The sequence below is a fragment of the Marmota marmota genome, unplaced genomic scaffold, assembly GCF_001458135.2.
Source record: "Marmota marmota marmota unplaced genomic scaffold, marMar, whole genome shotgun sequence".
Classification (NCBI taxonomy): Eukaryota; Metazoa; Chordata; class Mammalia; order Rodentia; family Sciuridae; genus Marmota; species Marmota marmota.
This window is the reverse complement of record NW_026000080.1, coordinates 2,299,526-2,321,922: the sequence shown is the minus strand read 5'-3', so window position 1 is coordinate 2,321,922 and position 22,397 is coordinate 2,299,526. Positions and strand designations below refer to the sequence as shown.

The 22,397-nt window shown below is 31.8% G+C and overlaps 2 protein-coding genes across 11 annotated transcripts in view; one reads left to right on the top strand and one right to left on the bottom strand.

The window, feature by feature from the left end:
* Nucleotides 1–22,003, top strand: part of Sh3glb1 (SH3 domain containing GRB2 like, endophilin B1) — a 33,603-nt gene extending 11,600 nt beyond the window's left edge. Inside the window, exons 3-11 of one of the 10 annotated variants that reach the window (XM_048814978.1) lie at nt 2,422–2,550; nt 5,518–5,651; nt 7,879–7,971; nt 11,390–11,428; nt 13,049–13,072; nt 17,671–17,760; nt 18,899–18,999; nt 20,949–21,177; nt 21,540–22,003. In XM_048814978.1, coding sequence (XP_048670935.1) covers nt 2,422–2,550; nt 5,518–5,651; nt 7,879–7,971; nt 11,390–11,428; nt 13,049–13,072; nt 17,671–17,760; nt 18,899–18,999; nt 20,949–21,177; nt 21,540–21,647 — 947 coding nt within the window. In that variant the 3' untranslated portion in view covers nt 21,648–22,003. Of the gene's footprint in view, nt 1–2,421; nt 2,551–5,517; nt 5,652–7,878; nt 7,972–11,389; nt 11,477–13,048; nt 13,073–17,670; nt 17,761–18,898; nt 19,003–20,948; nt 21,178–21,539 lie in introns of all 10 variants that reach the window. The other 9 variants (XM_048814977.1, XM_048814975.1, XM_048814974.1 and 6 more) reach the window with 9 other exon arrangements.
* On the bottom strand, nt 18,151–18,769 carry LOC107158235 (high mobility group protein B3-like). Its single transcript, XM_048815033.1, has one exon. The coding sequence runs from the start codon at nt 18,697–18,699 to the stop codon at nt 18,151–18,153; it is 549 nt and encodes a 182-aa protein (XP_048670990.1). The 5' UTR covers nt 18,700–18,769.
* Nucleotides 22,004–22,397: the final 394 nt, after the last annotated feature.

Here is a 22,397-nt window from a genome sequence, read left to right as displayed (position 1 = left end):
GGGGGGGGGGACAAATATAAGAAATTTTTATCTTATTTACCTAAAGTGCTATTAGTGGTTTTTTAATATTGAAAACAGATTTTTTGATTATGGCTAAAGTGTCTCTGGTTATTTTTGTGTGTACTTTGGGTAAAGAAGAAATGATAAACACTTTTGGTGTACCCTCTTAACAAATTTACAAAAAACATTTTTTTAAGCCTTTGTTGAGTACTGTTGAAAACTCAACTTCAGACACTGGCTTTGAATTCGAAGAGCTGTGAGAGGCTGAACTGACAAATACATTTTCCTTTTCTGTCCAGTTAGGGGTTATCCTAAACAATTAAGGGAAAGTTATATAGAAGCTTAAATAATTACCAGTTTTTTATCTTTATTTTATATTTTCAAATAAATTATCCTATTTAATTACCACATTTCACTTCATAATCGCCACAGATTTTATCCCAAATTGTTTTTTCAAAAATGGGGTGTAGCCACTATGTGAAACTTTTTAAAAAATTATGCCAATATTATTTAAAAATTATTTAGTACTAAACTATCTTTGGTGCAAGATTAGGATGCAGGGAATACTTTAAATATACGTTAATATGGTAGTGATAATTATGTGTTTGAAATATTATATCAGACAACTGTGAGATCACTCATGTCAACCTTGCCAATACTTGAGTGTTGCATGAAACTCACAGAGTTAGCCTCTGTCCAGGGTAACATAGCTAATTGGATGTGGAACATAGACTAGAACCAGGTTTACTGACATCTAGTCTTTTCAATGTAAGCTTTATATATCAGAAATAAAGCACAAAGGCAACAAATGAATGCTTTCCTTCTCTTTTCCCAAGTACTGTTATGACCATGTTATGAAATGCCATAAACTTATTTTTAGAAACTAATTTAAGCTTCAAGAGTAGAAATATTAGTAATCCTGTGTGCCATTTTAGTTAAATTGTAGTGACCTTTTAAAATAAGCCTTTTACACCTTGAGTGAAGCCTATTTTCTTTGGACACCATGTGACATTTCTTATTCATTTAAGGTTATTTAAATTATAAATCATAATACTTTTTTAAAGTAGTATGCAAAAATATTTACATTATAGTAGAATTAACTACATATTTTAATATTTTATGACCTATTGAATGGGCCACTATAATGAAGCAGTTATTTTTGCTATATTATTATCATATATAGATGTTTTATTAACCAAATTAAATAATATAGGATTTGCCTTTAAACTTTTGACTAGATAGGTAAAAAACAGTCAAAACTAAGAATCGGTTAGAAAATGAAATTCTGGAATGAAGTTAGCATGTTTTAAATGATTATTTTGCAATGACTCAGTTTAAACTAGATTTTAAAATTCTGCTTAAAAACTCTTCTGAATTTGCACCAGAGTCTGCCAGAAAAGCAAGTATTAATTCTAACATCCTTTAATATGTATATTTTATTTTAACTCTTTTGCCAACTTCTGACATGCTTGCTGGTTCAGCTCATTTTTGGAATTTTTCAGTGCCCTGTGTGAAACTTCCAATTATATAGGAATCTCTGGGGGATACTTAACAAGGAACCTATTTGACTTTAGCTTCAGATTGTAATTCTAATTTATACTTAATTATTGTTTCTGGAAACTTCTACCATGTTTACATTTAGCCCTGAAATACCTTGCTGTTGGGCAGCAAGGAGATTTTTTTGGTTTTATACATTCCCCTATAGAAGTATTTATTCAGCTTTTATTGTTTTTCCCCCTTTCCATTTATACTAATGTTCTGTATTACTTTGACCTTTTGTAATTTAAACTTATTTTTAATGGTGAAATCTTGAAAGTGAATGCATGCCCCCTGTGTATCACCCATATACCTATAAACTTCAAGCATAACTACACTAAAGCCATGGTTTCATATTGCTGATTTATCTGTATTCTACAAACCTAGATTTTCTATTCCATAAGCTCCTATGTCTATATTTAGACTCTGTCAAGAATGAGTATGTGTTCACGCTAAATGTGTCAAATGTGACTCTTAAGTTCTTTTAGATTCCTCATGTCCATCCATATTTTCCTAGCCAAAATTTCCTGATTGTGAACATAAATGGAGTGTTTAAAGTACTAAAATAGGACAAAGGCAACATTACTAGATATTAAATACTACCAATTTTCTTCTGAAACAAAGCCCATAGACTACGCAAATAATGGTTTCAACTTTATTGTAAAATGTTTTTGTGCTGAGATATTTCATCAGATTTCTAAAATACAAATTTCTTAGAGCTATATAATTCTCTTAACATGTAAATAAAAAGTTATACATGAAGATACGTACTTGAATGAATGCTAACTTCATATTTAAGAGGCAGTAAATGATTGGGAGGGGAACAAAACAATATTTTAAATAGTTTTGCTCTTTTGAAGTCACTGATGTTAACCTTTCCCCTAGATGCAAGGATAGAAGAATTTGTTTATGAGAAACTGGATAGAAAAGCACCAAGTCGTATAAACAACCCAGAACTTTTGGGACAATATATGATTGATGCAGGAACTGAGTTTGGCCCAGGAACAGCTTATGGTAAGAAAAAAGCAAAAAGTTCTGATAAGAAATGTCTTTACATTTAGATTTTGGCTACTCAGAGATGTCATTAACATATAGTAGAGTCAATTTTAGTTTCATATTTGTTATGTAAATATTTTGAAGACCTATAAGTAACCAATAAATGTGTATAGTTTAATATTTAAGCATATATTTACTCAGCCATAAAGAAGAATAGAATTATGGCATTTGCTGATAAATGGATGGAAATGGAGAACATCATGCTAAGTAAAATAAGCCAGACTTAGAAACTCAAAGGTTGATTGATTATTTTTCTCTTATATGTGTAAGCTAGAGTGAAATAAAGGGAAGGAGGAGGAAAGGACAGGATATCATAAAGATATAGGGATGATCAGTAGTGTAAAAGGAAATTGGTGGGGAGTGAGGAGGAAGGGGAAAAGCGAGGAAATGCAGAATGAATTTTTTAAAAATCATATGTTATGTGCATATATCAGTATACCACAGGGAATTTCACCTTTATGTATATGTAGAAAGAACCAATCAAAAATAAATAGATGAGTTGGGCATGGTGGTGCATGCCTGTAATGCCAGCAACTCAGGAACCTGAGACAGGAGGATTGCAAGTTCAAGGCCAGCTTCAGCAACTTAGTGAGATCCTATCTCAAAATTTAAAATTTTTAAAAAGGGCTGGGTGTAAGGCTCAGTGATAATGCACCCCTGAGTTAGATCCCCAGTACCACAATAGATAAGTGAATGGATGGAGGGGTGAAATGTAAATCAGTAGAGGAAAGAGAAGGGGTCGGGGAGGGGTCATGAACTGAAACTGCATTCCATGCATGTATAATTTTGTCAAGATGAACACAATTACTATGTATAATACTCTAATTTAAAAAAATTTTAAGCATACATTTAGTTATTCAGAGAATTCATATCTTTTTTTAGTTCTAAAAATCTAAAGAATTCTTCCCTTGTATTCCCAGTGACCTTATAATACCTGTATCATAATACTTCTGTTATATGATGGTTATGCATGATTTTTTAAGCTTTTTTGAGATCGTTTTATTTCCTATTAAAGATACTATACACACAATAAATGTTTGAAGAAGTCACTAGTACTTTTGTAAAAATTTTGCAGTGATATCAGTAAGCAAAAACAAAGGTTAAAAGTGGTTATCTCTAGATGTTTGGATAACATTTCATTTTTTTCTTCATATATTTCATGTTTTCTATAGTGGTGTTTTATAGTTAACCCAGGTTTATTAGTTGCTGTACTTTTTAGATGTACAACTGTGAAGCTCAAAAAAAGTTACACATCTTTGAGTTACAGCTCAAAATTACACATCTTTATTTTTATTCAGATCTAATATTCTCATAACGTGAGACTATTCAGATTTCTGTTACTTCTTTTCCCTATTGTTTATGGCTAATAATTCTCTTAAGACTACTGCAAGAAAATGGTCCTTATTTGAATGTGAAATGATAGGTAGATTAAATGAATTTCCACAAGTAGTTCTGATTTATAAAAAGCTCCTAAATTCTGGGATTATGTGGGTTTCAGGTTTTAGTAGTTATCTTTTTGTCAGAAAGAAATAACCTGAATACTGTATAATGCCATTAATACATTGAATGGCTTTTTAGATGTACAACATTGAAATATCTACATTATAATTTTTTAAATCTAATTTTTGGAAGTCTGAAAATTCTTAAAAACTTGAAATTAATTATAAATAACTTAATTTTTAGAAAACCTTTGCATGTTAAACATGTTTTATTATTACCTGTTTATTCTAGGATCGTATAGGTAGGTATATGAAGGGGACCCAGCTCATTCCTTTCATGGAGCTGAAGGCCTAGTAGAGCATGAAAATTATAAAGGCTTTCACTTTTTTTTTTTTTTTAATGTTTAATCTCTTTGCACCTCTTAGTAAATCCAGTGAATGTGACCTGATTGTTGGAAGGCTTTGAGAACCTATTATTAGTAAATGATAATAGCTAAAAATTAAGTATTCCAGTTATTAGGTTAAGCATGATACAGTATCTATGTTTGTGTATTATTTCAGTAAATCCTTACTTACATTCTGCTTATAATATAAATTCTTTTATCTCTATTTTAAAGACGAACTGAGGCTTGAGGAGGTTGAATAATTTATCCATGTTCACACAGCTAGTAATTCAAATACAGATCTATCAGAGACAGAGCTCTTAACTATTATGCTATATTACCTTCCTTACCAATCAGATCTAATCTTATTGTAACATGAAGGAATTAAAATATATAAAACTAAAGCTTATTAGAGCTAAAACTTGGAGTAGAACCCTAATCTTAGGGTTCCCTTTTTTTCTGCTCTTTCTGCCTCTGCTTTGCTATTGTACTTGCCCTATTTAAACATCACGGGGTTTTCTTAAGATGTAAACTGTTCCTAGTTATGTAAGTGCATGGATATAGAAATAAAACAAATTGTGACTGATATACTTGTTAAAATATTACAAGCTTTATATTTTTCTAAGCTTTTCTATCTGAATTGGGAACATAAATATTTGGGGGCATATATGTCCTCTTTAGTACCATTGGTAGAATTTGTATAGTTAACCATGATATGATAGTGCATAATCTTTGGTCTATTTTATTTAGATATTCATCCTAAATTTACTTTATTTTTTTTTTAAAAAAGAGAGAGAGAGAGAGAATTTTAATATTATTTTTTAGTTTTCGGCGGACACAACATCTTTGTTTGTATGTGGTGCTGAGGATCAAACCCGGGCTGCACGCATGCCAGGCGAGCGCGCTACCGCTTGAGCCACATCCCCGGCCCCTAAATTTACTTTAAAATAATCAGTTAATTACATTTAATTCTGTTTGATTTTACTGAAGTAAATAAGTGACAACTAACTTTTAAGCAAATCAAATTCATGATTTATTTTTATGTGATTCTTAATTTTATGACATTGCTAGACACTGGTTAAAAAAAAATCTTTTCTTTGCAGGTAATGCTCTTATTAAATGTGGAGAAACACAAAAACGAATTGGAACAGCTGACAGAGAACTAATTCAAACATCAGCCTTAAATTTTCTCACTCCTTTAAGAAACTTTATAGAAGGAGATTACAAAACAATTGCTGTGAGTTGGAAAATGTTCTTTTTTAGTAAAATATAATCAGATTTATGCTTAAAGTTTTTGTTTATTTGTTTGTTTATTGAGGTACCAGGGTTTGAACTCAGGGGCACTCCACCACTAAGCCCTGTTTTGTATTTTATTTAGAGACAGGGTCTCACAGAGTTGCTTAGCATCTCACTTTTGCTGAGGCTGGCTTTGAACTCATGATCCACCTGCCTCAGCCACTGGGATTATAGACATGTGCCACCACCCCTGGCCTTAAAGTTTTTAATAAGTAATTTTTCCTCTTAGTGGTCATAAATGTAAGCAGATTAGAAAACTTAAATATTCACCAGGACACACACAACTAAACCAAAATAAAAGAATATTAGTAACTTTGGCTTCATTTTTTGTGTGTGTCCTACATTATTATTGATACATTTACATTCATTCTCATTGATTACCAACACCAAAATATAGCAGAGTTCCTGGAATAATTATGGAAACATGGTCTAATATGTAGCTATAATATAGTTATGTAACTATTTAAACTGGAACTAGAAACCTAATTATTGGAAGATATGTTTCTGGGTACTATTCTTTATGCATTCTTAAAAATATATTATCTTTTCACATTACTGAGTTTACTTGCTGAAGTATAAAACAAAAAACTTGTTTTCCAAACCTAATCTGTTAGTCTCTATCTTTAGTTTAACTTGTTAAGGATGGAGAGTGAAGATCTTGGTGGATTTTTTTTTCCTGAGATTTTGTAAGACTGATCTTTATTGTAAACATAATTACTAACATTTTTTTAAATGTTTAAAGCTTCTTTTTTTAATATTTATTTTTTTAGTTGTAGTTGGGCACAATACCTTTATTTATTTTAATGTGGTGCTGAGGATCGAACCCAGAGCTTCACACATGCGAGGCGAGCACTCGACCACTGAGCCACAATCCCAGCCCACAATTATGAACTTTCATTTGCGAGTTTTTTCTTACAAAACCTTATAAAATTTTCAATATGTTTATACAGTGGATTTGTATGTGTAAATAAGTATTTGGCCTAAGGCAGAAGAACCAACTTGAAATATGATTTAAAAGATACTAACTTCTCAGTAGGATAAAATTTTATGTATAGAATCCAAGAATTAATAAAATAGAATTATAATAAACTTATCCTATTATACAAAAGCTTAAAATTAATGTGAGGAATTCTGAGATACTAAGTAAGTTTATTCATTGTATAAATTTGAAATTCCATTTTGGAGTAGAGTTGCATTCAGTGCTGTGATATGAACAACAGCATGCTTAGGCTGGGAATATAGTCTATAGGTAGAGCATTTTTTGCCTAGCATACCTATGATCCTGGGTTCAATACCCAGTATCAAAAAAAACAGAAAAATAGCCTGCCCAATCCCTAAGGTAGATAGATCACATAGGACATCAAGGAATCTTGCCCTATTTGTTTCCTTTACCACAGGACTTCCTGGATAATCTGTAACTGTTTGAAGTAGAGTTTAACAACCTAGCTACCATTAACATTTTGGACAGAGTAATTCTGAAGTGGGAGCTGTACTATATTATAGGATATTAATTAGCATCCCTGCCTTCTACTCAGTAGATATCAATAATAGTCCCCAATTGTGGAAACCAAAATTATATTACCAAATATTTCCTGTGGATGGGAGGAGGACAAACTCATAAAATATTAAGACTAATATTTCTTTGTTTCTATATTCTATGCCATCTTTCCTGGATTCCCCAGATTCTAAAATGTTTTGGTTATTTTAAAACTGAAAATCATTTTTTTTTTAATTTATTTTTTTGGAGGGTACTGGGGATTGAACTCAGGGACACTCAACTACTGAGCCACATCCCCAGCCCTATTTTGTTTTATTTAGAGACAGGGTTTCAGTGAGTTACTTAGCAACTTGCTTTTGAACTCAGTTCTCCTTCTTTGATAGGATTACAGGTGTGTGTGCCAACGTGCCTGGCGAAAAATTATTTTTTAAAGTCAGATACCTGGTGTGTGTGTGTGTGTGTGTGTGTGTGTGTGTGTGTGTGTTGCTGGGGATTGAACTCAGTGTCTCCCACATGCTAGGCAAAGCCTTACTACATGGGTGCTTTATAAGCCAATTTATAATCATAGATCTTTATCAGGTGATACATGTATTAAATGGAAAGGAATATTTCATGTATGCTTTTACTGGATTTTAACATCTTGAGTATTTTTTCTTTTCTGTATTTATAGAAAGAAAGGAAACTATTACAAAATAAGAGACTGGATTTGGATGCTGCAAAAACCAGACTAAAAAAGGCGAAAGCTGCAGAAACCAGAAGTTCAGTAAGTAATTTTTTTCATTTTAATTTTAAAAAAAAGTTTAACACTTTTAAAATTTTGTAAAATATTTTACAAATATACCAGGCAAGATACAGATTGTCCTTAAGAAAAGAATATAACTTTCTGGTCATGTTTTTGTGTTTTTAAACAAATTTATCAGAATTGATAATTCAGGTCAGTCCAAAGTAGTCATTTCAAGAGATGTTAATCAGTGATACAGCTGTTGCTAAAAAATAAAAATTATGATACCTCCTAAAGCTGTGTCATGTTCTGTAAATTTCCTTAGTGGTGATGACAAATTTGTATTTATTTAGATTTATAGATTTAGGTAGGTTTATTAAGTTAGGAAACAGCAAAAAAAGATGGTAATTAAGATCAGAATGAATCAAATCTGGGAATACTTAATGTAGCTTAAAATCAAATGGATTCCCTTCCTACATGTGACTATACTGACTAAAGGAAACTCTCACCAAGAGTAGTTCCAAAGGCATAATGGGCTCCCAGGTGGCTATTTTGAAGATGAGAAAAACCCACTTAGATAAATAAAAGTTTTGGAATATTTTTCAGAAAATCAACTTTCAGCATACTTTTTTTTAACTGAGTAGCTTTAAAATATTATAATTTACTAACATTAGATACAAAAATTTGATGATTTTATACATAACTTTCTTAAAAGGATTCATTTATAGGTTTTTGAGTTAATCTAATAGTTATAATGTCTACTGTAATTCCATTCCAAAGTTTAAAAGAATTACTCAAATTTAAATTGGCACACATTTAAGATATGGGAAAGCTAACATTCTTAATTTAAGCAAAGGAATGTTAAGAGGTATGATACGTCCAACTCACTACCACTACCACCAGTGAGTCTCATTGCCTAAATAAGCATATTACTTCAGTGCTGGTAGTAATCAGGTAATTCTCTTCTTTTAAGGACAATAGGTTGAGAATTAAGAGTGAAATTTAAAACAGATATGGTGTTAGTGATATCTTGTGATGCTACCCCAGTACCTTTTATGAGCAGCGTTAAGTTTTTCTTACAGGAGCCTTCTTTTGGGTTTTATATTAGATTTTGCATTCACTTTCATTTTCACTTCAGAGCTTATCATGACATTATCAGCATAAACAACATCACTTCCCTAACAGACTATCTGCAGAATTAAAACTTTCAAAATGAATACTATAGATGGCAAGAGACCCTAAATTATTAGTTTGTAGTTGCTAATAATAAGTTTATATTATATAGTAAAATTAAAATTGGTTTTTAAGATACTAATTTTATAATCAAAAAAATATTGAGATATAAACAAAGGTCACTTAAATGAATGTTTGAACTAGAACAGAATCTTTTTTGTTTAAAATGCCTGCATATACCCAGTGATGATTGTGGAATAATAGCATTATCAAATTTATAGAATATTGATAGTTTGCTTCTTACTTAGAAAAGTGTCAGGACGTACATAGATTTAACAGTATCAAAAGTCCTTTTTATTCTCAACTATTTTGCCACTCTATTAAAATGTGTAAGAACTAAATATAATAGTAAACACATTTTGGGCATTTACTTTGATACATCTAGGAAATACATTCGCAGTTTTCCTGTGCCATGTTTTTTTTAAAATATTTTTTAGTTATTCATGGGCACAATATCTTTGTTTATTTTTATGTGGTGCTGAGGATTGAACCCAGTGCCTCACATGTGCAGGGCAAGCACTCTGCACTGAGCCACAACCCTAGCCCCTGTGCTATGTATTTTTAAGGACCAAATTTTTCCCATGGAAGTTTGTTTAAAATTGAAATGATTTAAATGGCATAATCCAGCAATCTCATTTATATACTAATTTTCTAGAATTTCTATATTACATAAAATTTATCTGTTGCCAAATATTAAAAACATTAGTCTAGGCAAAAGTTCACATTTCCTGGTTTTTATTCTTTCCATGAGATAATCAATTTATTTTCAGCAATAAGTCTAAATATTTGGTACAGGAATAGTTCTTTTAATTTACTACATAAATTCTTAAGGTATGCCTATATTTGGTGATCCTTCCAACTCCACACCCCACCCCCATATTTCTTTTGAATGACTTGTAGAATACAGAATAGAAACCACTAGGGGATTTTTGGTTTTTTTTTTTTTTCCTCTGACACATTCTTGATTTCTAGTTGGTAAGTGAAGAAGTTAGTTTAACCTCAGACTTCGAGTTCACTGCTTTATAAATTTACATAGATTATTTTGTGACTAGTTTATACCTGTACATGTGAGGTTTTAAAAAAATTTACTAGTTTCCTGTGACCTCTTTTTTAAATTCTGTATTTATTGAGCGCTAATTTTGCACAAGGTACTATACTTAAGAGGAGAAGTTTATAGATAAATAATAAAATCTCTACTACCTTCAGTTCATAATCTAGCATAGTAAAATTTTTGGTGATTTAGCCCTAAAAGGGAAAAATCTGCCTATAACCAATATTGCTCCTTCACTAACTTCTGTTTGACTAAGTTAGCTTATTGAAGAATGGTAAACAACATCAAACACATTTCTTAAAATATACCAATTGAGCAAAAAGGAGAAAACCTACTTTAATGTTTCAAAATGAATAGAAATTGTTTGCAGATATAATAGAATTTATGTCTTGAGGAAACAAGGACAATGTATAATAAATACATTTATTAAGATAATCTTAGTCTAATATAAACTTTTTAAAAAATTATTTCAGAGTTTCATTAATGGGAAGAAAAAAAACAGCTGTTTTCAAAATTTTCTAGTATGTAGAGGTTTAGATCTCTATTATTTGGGGTCATACAAATTTAATGGAAAATATTTCTTCAAATACTTCATATTACACATACTCCCTTTACACTTTAAGAATTTTCACAGCAGTCTAAATCTTTTATCTTTAATATCAGTTGGTAGCACCATCATATAACCTTACCTTTATATGTACACATGTTTGAATTTAAAGCTTATTAGAAATACAAGGATTGACATTCCTTTCATTTGCCTCCAGGGTTTGCCAAGACTTGATTGAGACTAATTTAAAAAAAAAATGGTTGAAGGCATCATAAATTAATAAAATACAAATGACCTTTGAATAGGAAAATTGTAAGATAGGCAGAAAGCTTTCGTAGATCAAAATTTAATTAAAAATTTGAGAGTTTTTAAAATGCTTTTTCTGAAATGATTCTAATTTAAAATTAAGCATCAACCATTTTTATTTCTCGGAAATTTGAATCTTTTAGAAAAATTAAATACCACTACATGAAATTTCATAGAATAAGTATAGTTGGATTTTTCTTCAGTAGAAAAAACAATTTTTATCAATTCTTAATACTTGTTTAGTGTGTGCTTTATTGTACAGAAGTAATTTGTTTCACCTTGTTCATTGGTATGTGTTCTTGTCTCTTACCTATGCACTTAAGCAACTAAACTCAGCTCGCCTTGAAGGAGATAATATTATGGTAAATTTCTCTTACATGCTCAACTTCCTGCATGTAAAATGGCTGAAGGTTTGTTGGCCTACTGTGTTTTCTACATCTTGAATAAAGTGCCTTCTCTTGCTATTAGTTAGCTACATGTAAAAATCTAAAATAATTAAAGCCATTCGTTCATAGTATGTGTAGAAAGGTGTACTAGCTGAAGTGATAATGAATCTTAAAGAAAATACGCTATATGTTCTTACTGCCAATATATGGATTATATCAGATATAGATTTTAGAATCATAGATATCTAGTTCTTTTTGACAGCCAGTAAAATATGCTAGTTTAAGCTAGCATTTCATATTTTCACTTTTGGCAAAGAAAAATAACAAAATTTATCTTAGAGAAAAACAAAGGTATACAAATCGACTTTGCTTCTCAGTAGCATCAGTATTTACCTTTTTGTTACCCAAACTTAATGTACTATTTTCCTCCACCATGCCAGGATTAGCCAAACTCCATTAGGTCAGGTATTCCTATAGGCCAGGCCCATTTCACATCCAGTGCTATCTCGCTTAAGAAAGTTTCAAAATGGTGATAACTTTGGGGCAAAAATAGAGATGAAGATTGTTTTATAATTTCCAATGTATATATTGAGCTCAATTTGAGGAAATTTTTGAGATATTGGGTTTTTAGCTTTAATGAAATAAGTAGTTATGAAATGAGCATAGGCAAATAACTTACACATATTAGGCCAATTAAACTTTGTAGGGCTTGGCATTATATTCCTAGGTGCATTACTTCCATTAGAAGTGGTTAGAAATCTGCAGTATAGTTAATAAATTGGCAACTAATTGATTTTTTTATTTCATTAGCATTGAACTAGAAGCAAGGAAAAAATGTTTGTTTTTCTTAACTGTAATTATTTAAGCCCTTGCTAAATTACGGCTTTACTTAGATAGCAAGAGAATGCATTTCCATTGTCCTATCCATAGCTAAATGAAAAGTGTGAAAATGTTTTAGTCATTGTTAAGTTTAGTATATAAATTATAGGTTTTCTTTTGTCTTAAGTAAAAATGTCTTCCTAAACAATTAGCAACTGTTTGTTTCATTTATTAATCATTTGTTTTACTATATCATCTACTTATGGTGAGATATATTTAACTCTGGTAATTTTAAATTTTTTATATTTCAAGTTTGTTGTCTCCCCTCCCCCCAAAAAGTTATTTTGTTGGCATTCAATGACCCTTTATTCTTGCTTTGTTTTTAATTCCTAAAATTTTATAATTTATTTTGAAAAAAAAATTAGAAATTATTTAGTCCAAACATCGCATTTTGTAGATGAGAAAACTAAAACTAAGGCAAGTCAGATGTTCACAATTTGACAAAGTTTTTATTCTTATAAATTTATAGAATTAGCATAAGATTTAAAAATCAGTAGTATTGATTCCTATAAAAGGCATATTTTCACAATATGTTAAGCTGTACTGATTTAATTAGTACTGTGTTTAATTTGATAATAATGACATTTTAGAAAAAGGAGAGTATGCCATTTAGATTAAAATACTTACATTTTTCTATACTAAGTAGTTGTAGAAGATGTTAAATTCCAACTTTCTTTCATGCTGTATATTTTTCTCTTAATTTTTAATGCTGGCTAGATTTGGGCAGAGGAAGTGACAAAAGTAAGTAAATTATTACTAACTACAGAATTATGAAAGAAGAATTTATTTGCCTTGGGCTGGGGATGTAGCATAGTGATAGAATGCTTACCTAGTACACAAAAAGCCCTGGGTTCAATCCCCAGTACCACTAAAATAAAAAAATAATAATAACTTAATTGCCATTAATTCACTAAACATTAGGTGACACCCATAGGTCCAGTCAGTCTGTGTTACTGTACCTTTATTTTTTTAATTTTTTTTTTTTTTAGTTGGTGGTGGACCTTTATTTTTTTATTTATATGAGGTGCTGAGAATTGAACCCAGTGTCTCACACATGCCAGGCAAGCACTCTACCACTGAGCCATACCCCAACCCTATATTACTGTGCCTTTTTAGATCTGAAATAGAAATGTTCTGGTCTGTTTGGCTAATAGCAGCTCTACAGAGCAGTAGAACAATGCTGCAGAGATGTGATTTGCACACACCATGATAAATTCTAAATACCTGTTAATAGTTATCTTATGGTGCCTTGCTAGAATACTAGATACTTGATTTATTCATTGATAATTTTTTCTAATGACACATTTTAAAATATGAAGTATAATTAACACAATGTCCTTTATCTTCAGAGAAGCGAATGTATCATGTCTTATACAAATAACTTTTAGGTGACTGACATTTGTTCTCTTCAGCACCAAAGCTAGTTTTTCTGTCACTTTCATTAAAAATATCTATTAAAAATGTACTTTATTACTTCATTGAACACAGAATAGCAAATATTTGCAGTTAAGGTCATTATTATGAATATTCATCATTCTGTGATTTAATAATTAATCGGTGCTTTTGTCTTACCCTCAGCATCAGTCTTAGATTGCTTCTTGTAGAATCTATTTGACTTCTAACAGTTCCTCTGCCTTTGTTAACATTTCTAATCTTTGGTCTGGGAAATCAAGTAATAAAGTAAGAGTTTAAAAAGGAAAAAATATGACTTTGATGCAGACTTATTTCAAATTCTATTTTAGGTTTTTAGAAGCATTTTTCATTTATTTTTCATGCTCAGGCCTACTAAAATCTTACTTGTATGTGAGGATGATGCTGGGGATTTGAGGGCAGGTAGTAATTATGTCCCCTGACTTTTAAATAGCTTCATAAATCTTAATATTTTCAGACTTTGTAGGATTGCCAATTATATAGTATGTTTCATGCGTAGATTACTGAGCTATTGATTTTATGACCTGGAAATCCAGTGTAAAATTCTTGATTTATACTGTCATCCTCCTTTATGGAATCTTTTTATCAACTTAGTATGGTTCTACCCTGGCTTCTGATCTCTTCCTAAACCTCTAGCATAAAAAGGGAACAGAGCCACATGGGGGAGAATATGGGTTGAACAAGAAAACCAGGTGTTGCCCTTTTGGTTGGCATACAAGTACATCAAAATGTTTCTGACTTGATTTTGCAATCCTCTACAAATTTGAGAAATAGCTGGTATAATGAATGGGAAGAAATTTATGAAACAAATATTTATAAAAATACTAAGGAAATATGTCAAAATGAATTTGAAGAGTTTTTTTCTTCTATACTCACTTTTTGTCATTTTTATAATTTAAAAATATAAATTTTAAATTTTCATAGTCCTGGAATATTTTTAAGATTTAAGCTCCATAGAAAATGTAGATAACAACCATCCACAGATGTCTCAAAAGTATGACCAAAATTTCTGTCTTATAGATATCCATTGCTGATTTTCACAGACCAGTAGATTCTTGCCCATCTTCTGAGTTACATCTTGAAATAATTCTTCTTTACCTAGTATCTATAATTCTTAGTAGAGGTTTTTTCCTGAGGATTATACAACTTAATTGTAAAATTAGGTCAGGGAGCAAAATTGTTCTAGAGGTCAGAATATTAGGTGTTTAAATTCATTGCCTTTAGACCTTTCTCATCATCTTCTTATAGACCATTTTCTTCCTAAGTAAACTGATTGTAAATGAACCTAATTGAAAATTCCTTAGCCTTGCTGATAAATTATGCTCAAGTTACATATGTCAGAACCATAGATGGTTTGCGACATTTGACTGTTTACAGCCACTCCGTATGTACACACTGAAACTTGTCCAAGAAGTGAGATTCATTCCTTTCCTGCTGTTTATCTTTTCTAAATAGAATGTCTAGATTGTACAGAATAGTGACTTTCTAAGTTTTGTAAGATGGTGCTTTTCTTCACAATTACAGTTTGTTCAAACCTAGAAAATTGATCCCTTTCATGAGATAATTTAATATTTTTATTTAATATTCTTAGAATTAAAACATTACTTCTGCTTCAGTCTCAAAACTTCCTACTTATTTTAATCAGCTACCTAGCTTACTTTTTTGTACCTGTACGGAAATATTGCCAGTTAGTAGACTCTTTTGCCATTTTTACTTATAAAAGTAGGCTATAAAGTCAAGTTATACTTTCACAAAGACCTAAATGCAACCAACTTCATTTACTTCTGAAGTTCATTTACTTTGGTTTGCTATGGTTGTTTTCTGTTAAAGCCATTTTATGTTCAAATAAGCAGAATAGTAAACAGTGCAACTGTAACACTGAAGTGATTGGTTTTCCTAATGCTTTCCTTGGGAAGAACATTGTTTTCTTCTTCTTCTGGGACTTTTTTTCTGCTTCATAGTAGCTTACAGATAAAGTTGAATAAAACCAGAAAACCTGCTAAGGTTTTCTGGTTTTATTCAAATTTCATTTCAGTTTTTCACTTCTTGAGGAATTCAAGCTTATTTTCATAAAAGTAAATCTAGCCAGTTCTTAGTCTCCTTTGCCAGTGGGATATTATAGCAACTGATTACTTTTCTGCTACTTTGTTGACTGGCTTACTAAGTTAATTTCCTATCCAGAGGGTTATTGAGATGGAAATTGAAAGGAAAAAGTGCAGACTTTGTTTTATACTTACTACATCTTGAAAATGTTGTAAATTATTTGCATGGCGGGAAAGATTTTTGTACTACAGATGTAAAATAAAGTCATAATGGCATTATCACCAGTGATGATAATTGTTTTGAATGGGCACGAGGTTTTATTTTCTCCTCCCCAACGTATTACCAACCTACTCCAGTGTTTTTGGAAGATTTTTTTTTTTTTGGCTATTTTTAGACCTTACTAATTTTTTCAGTGAAATAATTTATTCTAGCACTAAACATTGGATGGTTGAAGTTACACTAACTATACTATACTAGTGGTATGCTATTATATACATCTCTTCCCCAACTCTAAAGTTAGTAACTTCACCTTGGTAGTTTCAAATCAGCTGTGATGGGAGTATTTATATCATGAAAATCAGAATGTTAGAGCTTTTCCTTTTTCCTTGAGAAAAATTTACCAGTTGGGCAGCAGTGACCCACTGCTGTAATCCCAGTGATTTGGGAGGCTCAAGCAGGAGGATCACAAGTTCAAGGCCAGCCTTGGCAACTTAGCAAGACCCTGTCTCAAAATTTTAAAATAAAGAGGGCTGGGGGTGTGGCTCAGTTGTAGAACACCCCTGGCTTTAGTCCCCACTACCACAACAAAAAAGAGAACCAGTTTACCAGCACAACAGTGAAAATCAACCATAACTTCTTTTTTTTTTTTTTTTTAATAATTTTTTAGTTTTTGGCGGACACAGCATCTTTATTTGCATGTGGTGCCGAGGATCGAACCCGGGCTGCACGCATGCCAGGCGAGCGCGCTACCGCTTGAGCCACATCCCCAGCCCTCAACCATAACTTCTTAAAAGAAAGTTTTTAAACCCTAATCTTGACAGACAGTATTTCTGAATGACTATTTTATGCATAGTTTAGAAAGAAAATTTAAAAGACATTTAAAATGTAGGACAAAGATTCCTTTGAAGAAAAGTAAGAACAGTTCCTGGCAACAAGTATTTGGTAACCAAATTCAAGAGAGAGAAATCCTGTGACTTCAATCTAAAGTCTTTTGCATTCAATATATTAAGACTATCATTAACACCAAAGTAAAAAAAAAAAAAAAAAAAAAAAACAGCTGGCTCGGTGACACACACCTGTAATCCCAAGCAGCTCAGGGGGCTGAGACAGGAAGATGGCAAGTTCAAAGCCAACCTCAGCAAAAGTGTGATGCTAAGCAACTCAGTGAGACCCTGTCTATAAATAAATACAAATAGGGCTTGGGATGTGGCTCAGTGGTTGAGTGTCCCTGAGTTCAATCCCCAGTCCCCCCACCCCCAAGAAAAAACAATAGTACTAATTGAGAATTTAACAGTAACATTACTTTCCAAAACTATGGCACTCTTTAAGATTTTGTAAAAATTAAATTTAGCAAAATTGATATTAGAAAACATATGAAAATATCCTCTGACTATCCATAGTAAGTTTTCTAGGCTTTTACAAGTATGTCATTAAGCTTTGGCATTAATAGATTCTTTTGAGTCAAGTGCTGGTAAGCAATCAGTTCTATTAAGGTTGAGTAATATAGGAAAATTAACGCATAGAAACAAGGGACCCTTTAAGATACAAAGCAAAATCAGGGAATTGCTGGATTACAATTTGGGGTTGGTCTGGGGAATTTTTAAACAGTCTGGATACAAAATTCTAAAATTATCTTCTAATTTAAGTCTGAACAGGAATTAAGGATAACTCAAAGTGAATTTGATCGTCAAGCAGAGATTACCAGACTTTTGCTAGAGGGAATCAGCAGTACACATGTGAGTATTTATTCATTGGAAATTCATTAGTCAAAGAATTAATGATCCTAAAGCAATTTGGAAAATAAAAACAGAACTCCCTTTTTAGTCATTTATCAAAGAAATTTTAAGTTATGGTGCTTTCTCAAATAATATAAAGAAATATTTAAAATTTTTGCTTACTCTCATCCTCTCATCATCATCTACTTCTCCCATCCTTATCAAATCTTTTTTTTTTTTTTGCTTATTATTGACTACACTGTTCACTGAGGTTTATTTATTTATTTATTTATTTTTTTAACTTTTGGGGAAGACTGATTAAGAAACTTTATTACAGAAAATGAATGCATCCAATGTCCCCAAGTACATTTGTGACAAGAACAGACACAAGGGAGACACAGACAATAGTTGCTACATTACAGCCTTGTTCTTTCNAACTTTAGCAGGACCCTTTGTGCCATCAAACTTTCCTTTAGACTTATAGTCAGCAACATCCTTCTCATATTTCTCCTTCAGCTTTGCAGCCTTAGTGATATATGGCTGCTTTTCACTGTCACTTAAGTTATTCCACATCTCACCCAGCTTTTTTGCCACATCTCCAATGGAGATACCAGGATTTGTGGACTTGATCTTGGGGCGGAATTCTGAACAAAACAAGAAGAATACAGACGGTGGTCTTTTGGGGGCATTAGGGTCCTTTTTCTTCTTGCCTCCCTTAGCTGGTCCATAGTCCTTCATTTCCCGATCATAGCGTACTTTATCTGCCTTTGTCATTTCATCAAATTTAGATTTCTCTTTCCCAGACATTGTCTTCCACCTCTCAGAGCACTTCTTGGAAAATTCTGCAAAATTGACAGGGACTTCTGGATTTTTCTTCTTATGTTCTTCTCTGCAAGTCTGCACAAAGAAGGCATAAGCAGACATCTTGCCCTTTGGTTTCTTGGGGTCACCTTTAGCCATCCTGACTGTATTGTTCGCTAGTCTAGGCAGCGCAGGGCACGACACGCGGCTCAGCACTTCCCAGCCTCGAGCTCCACTGAGGTTGATTTTAAAAATAAGGCTCATAGTAAAATGATTCTTGCATATCACAGTGCCTTGTCCCATCTTTAGCATTTACCACTTTAAGAACCTAAAACTGACTCTTAACTTTCCTTCATAGGCCCATCACCTCCGCTGTCTGAATGACTTTGTAGAAGCCCAGATGACTTACTATGCACAGTGTTACCAGTACATGTTAGACCTCCAGAAACAACTGGGAAGGTGGTAATTTCCTCTTTGCATATTAAGTCCTGATATGAGAAGAAATTCAGATTTTTATACAAGAATAGCAATGGTGAAGATTAGAAGAATCAAAAGGCTTTTATTAGTTTACATAGAGTTGTATTTTTTTAATATGTCAACGGACCTTTAATTGACTTATTTGTATGTGGTGCTGAGAATCGAACCCAGTGCCTCACACATGATAGGCAAGTGCTCTACCACTGAGCCACAACCCCAACCCCTAGAGTTGGATTTTTAATTTTTTTTATTTTAAAGGAAAATAATGTTCAGACTAATGAGATAACAGAACATTTTGAGCTTTTCTGACACAGAGGTTAATAGGGATGAGAAGATAATTTAAATGAATACCTTTTTAGTGCCACATAAAGAAAGCTTTAGAAGTATTTGAGGTTTCACTTTTTTCTTGATACTGAATACTTTTTGCTGTTCATTGAGGGAGATATAGGTTCATTGACAGGTACTCTTCAAGATAAACAAATTTGTATAATCACTATTTTAAAAAAAGTTTTTTAATATTCTGTAAGACTTCAAGCTCTCTGTTACGATTATTCTGAGTAAAGCAAAATAGTATGTAAAGCACAGTCGTTCATTCTTCAGAAATACCTGCCATGTGCCAGGCACTGTTATATTCTAGGGTTACAGCATCAAACAAAACAGGCAAGAATACTTGCCTTTATGGAATTTAGATTGTAATGTACAAAATAACATATAGGACAAATATAGTCCTTGCTATCATAATACTTAAAAGTCCAGGTGGGAATACACACAATAGCTGAATAGGACATATGATAAATTAAAAAAAGTAAAAGAAGTGCAGGGTGTTGTGAGGATATCTTAACTGTGACTCAGTTGTGCCTAGCAAAATTTCCAAGTGAAGTTATTTTAGTGGGAGTCATCTAAATGAAGAAAGGTAGGGTGAATATTCTAGGCAAACTAAGAACATGTATATTGAAAGATCTAGGGGGCAAAACTCAGTGGTAGAGCACTTGCCTGGCATTTATAAGGCCCTGGGTTTGATCCCAGCATCACAGAATTTTTTTTTTTTTTTAAACTTCAGTAAGGGGCTGGTAATGTAGCTCCTTAAGTGATATAGTACTTACCTAGCATGCACAAGGCCCTGGATTCCATCCCTAGCATGTGGGGGTGGGAGGTGGCTTAAATATGAATTTTCATAGATAATTTCTTACCTTAGAAATGTTTGAAGTTAAATGATTATAAACAAGTCATTTTGTACTGTTTTCTAGTTAATATTATTAGTGAAGCAATAGCCTTAAAATAGAAATCTGTCTTCAAATTGTTCATAAGCATATTAATCACAAGATTTCACTGATTGCTACTTAAACTTTTTTTCTAAAAAATAGAATAAAATGAACTTGAGAATTTTTCCCTATATATTGATTTTGTATTTCATTATAATTATCCATCATAACGAATTATTTGAATGTCTTATCCTTTCATTTATTTATATATTCTTAAGGAAATAGTATCCTTTCATCTTTATGTCTTCAGCTTATGACAGTAATGCAGTACTCAATAAATATTACTGGAATGAATTGGAAAATGTGATTGATCCATTTTACATAAAAAGAGTTTAAGTATGCTAATATTTCTCAAAGCATTAACTTAAGAAACCTTAAAAAAAAAAAACTTAAATCATTTTTTTCTGGGATGTAAGTAGCCATTATATTTAAGTCAATAAAGACAGCTTTGAAACAAATTTTCAAGATTTATATTTGAAAACCATCTGAATTGTCTCTAGTATAATTGGCCCAAGAGGCAAGAGGTAACTTGAATCATTAAAGTATAAAATAATTAACATCTGCAAATTGTCCATTTGGAGGTAGAAGATAAACAGTGCCACCAAGTGGTGGCATTCAGGAACTTTAATCACTTTGAAATAGTTAATTGAACATTTTCTTTTCCCACAGTTTTCCATCCAGTTATCTTTCTAACAACAATCAGACTTCTGGGACACCTGTGCCATCTTCTTTAGCAAATGCAGTTGGTTCTCCTGCTGTGGCTTCAACAAGTGGCATAGTAATCACCTCTCCGTCCAACCTCAATGACCTTAAGGAGTCAAGTGGCAGCAGGAAGGCTAGAGTTCTCTATGATTATGATGCTGCGAACAGTACTGAATTATCACTTCTGGCAGATGAGGTAAGTAATGTGGGTATGAGAAGAAAATTATATCACAGCTTGACATATAATAACAAAATTCAAATTCCTCATTACTTATTCAGAAAGTTTATCATGGATATTTTATGACTTTCAGGTGGTTATATTGACATTTTATGAAATTTTAATATAATTGAATATCACAAAAATATTTTAAACTTTTAACTGCCAAATAACTTGAAGATATATAAAAATGCCTCCAATAAAATCTTTAATCTTTCAGCAAAATTGATAATGTTTAAAGTCCACTTATAGGAAGTAATTTAAACAAATTAAATACCAATCTGGTTTGTTATAGTTTTATTTTTAATATAGTTAATAACTTGAAATATTTTATTTTGTAGGTGATCACTGTGTTCAGTGTCGTTGGAATGGATTCAGACTGGCTAATGGGGGAAAGGGGAAATCAGAAGGGCAAAGTGCCAATTACCTACTTAGAACTGCTCAATTAAATAGGTGCACCTATGGAAAAATTACCCATCATGACACCCTATTTATATATAATTAACTCCAAGTAGAGCAGTTTTAAGTATCTTCCATTTTAATGTCTTAAGAGACTGAAAGAAAAATTTACCAGTCATCAGAAACTGGCTTTTCTGCCAATAAAGTTGCATGGTAAATATTTCATTACAGAATTTATGTTAGAGCTTTCATGCCAAGAATGTTTTCTTTCAAAATTCTCTTTCTACTGAGATTTCACTAACAGCTTCTATACTTGAGCCCCAACTTAAAGCAGAACTGTTTTCTACTGAATTTTTCATTAACAGCAAGCTTTTCTTTTATGTAAAATAAATTTATTGTGAATTGATATCAGTGACTCATTTATTAGGTATAATTAATAACCAAAGAGTAAAGTTAAAATTTGTTTTCAACTTTTGATTTAAAAAAGAGCTGTCAGATACAAACTCTTCTGTGAAGAATATGTTTTTAAATGCTCCCATAAACAGAAATGCAATTATACCATTTTTACCTTGTTGGTCAACAGGAATCAGATTACTTCAATACTATGTTTTAATGGACTACTTTTGTTTCATTTTGTTTGAATACTACTGAATTGTTTCTTTGGAATTTAAAAACATCTAATCCTTGAATAGCATGACCATATTTCTCTGATAAGAGTTGTAGTTAAAGTTCTAATACATTTGGAACAAACTGAGTTTACTAAAAATAATAAGATTATTTGATTGCCATAATTTAATGCA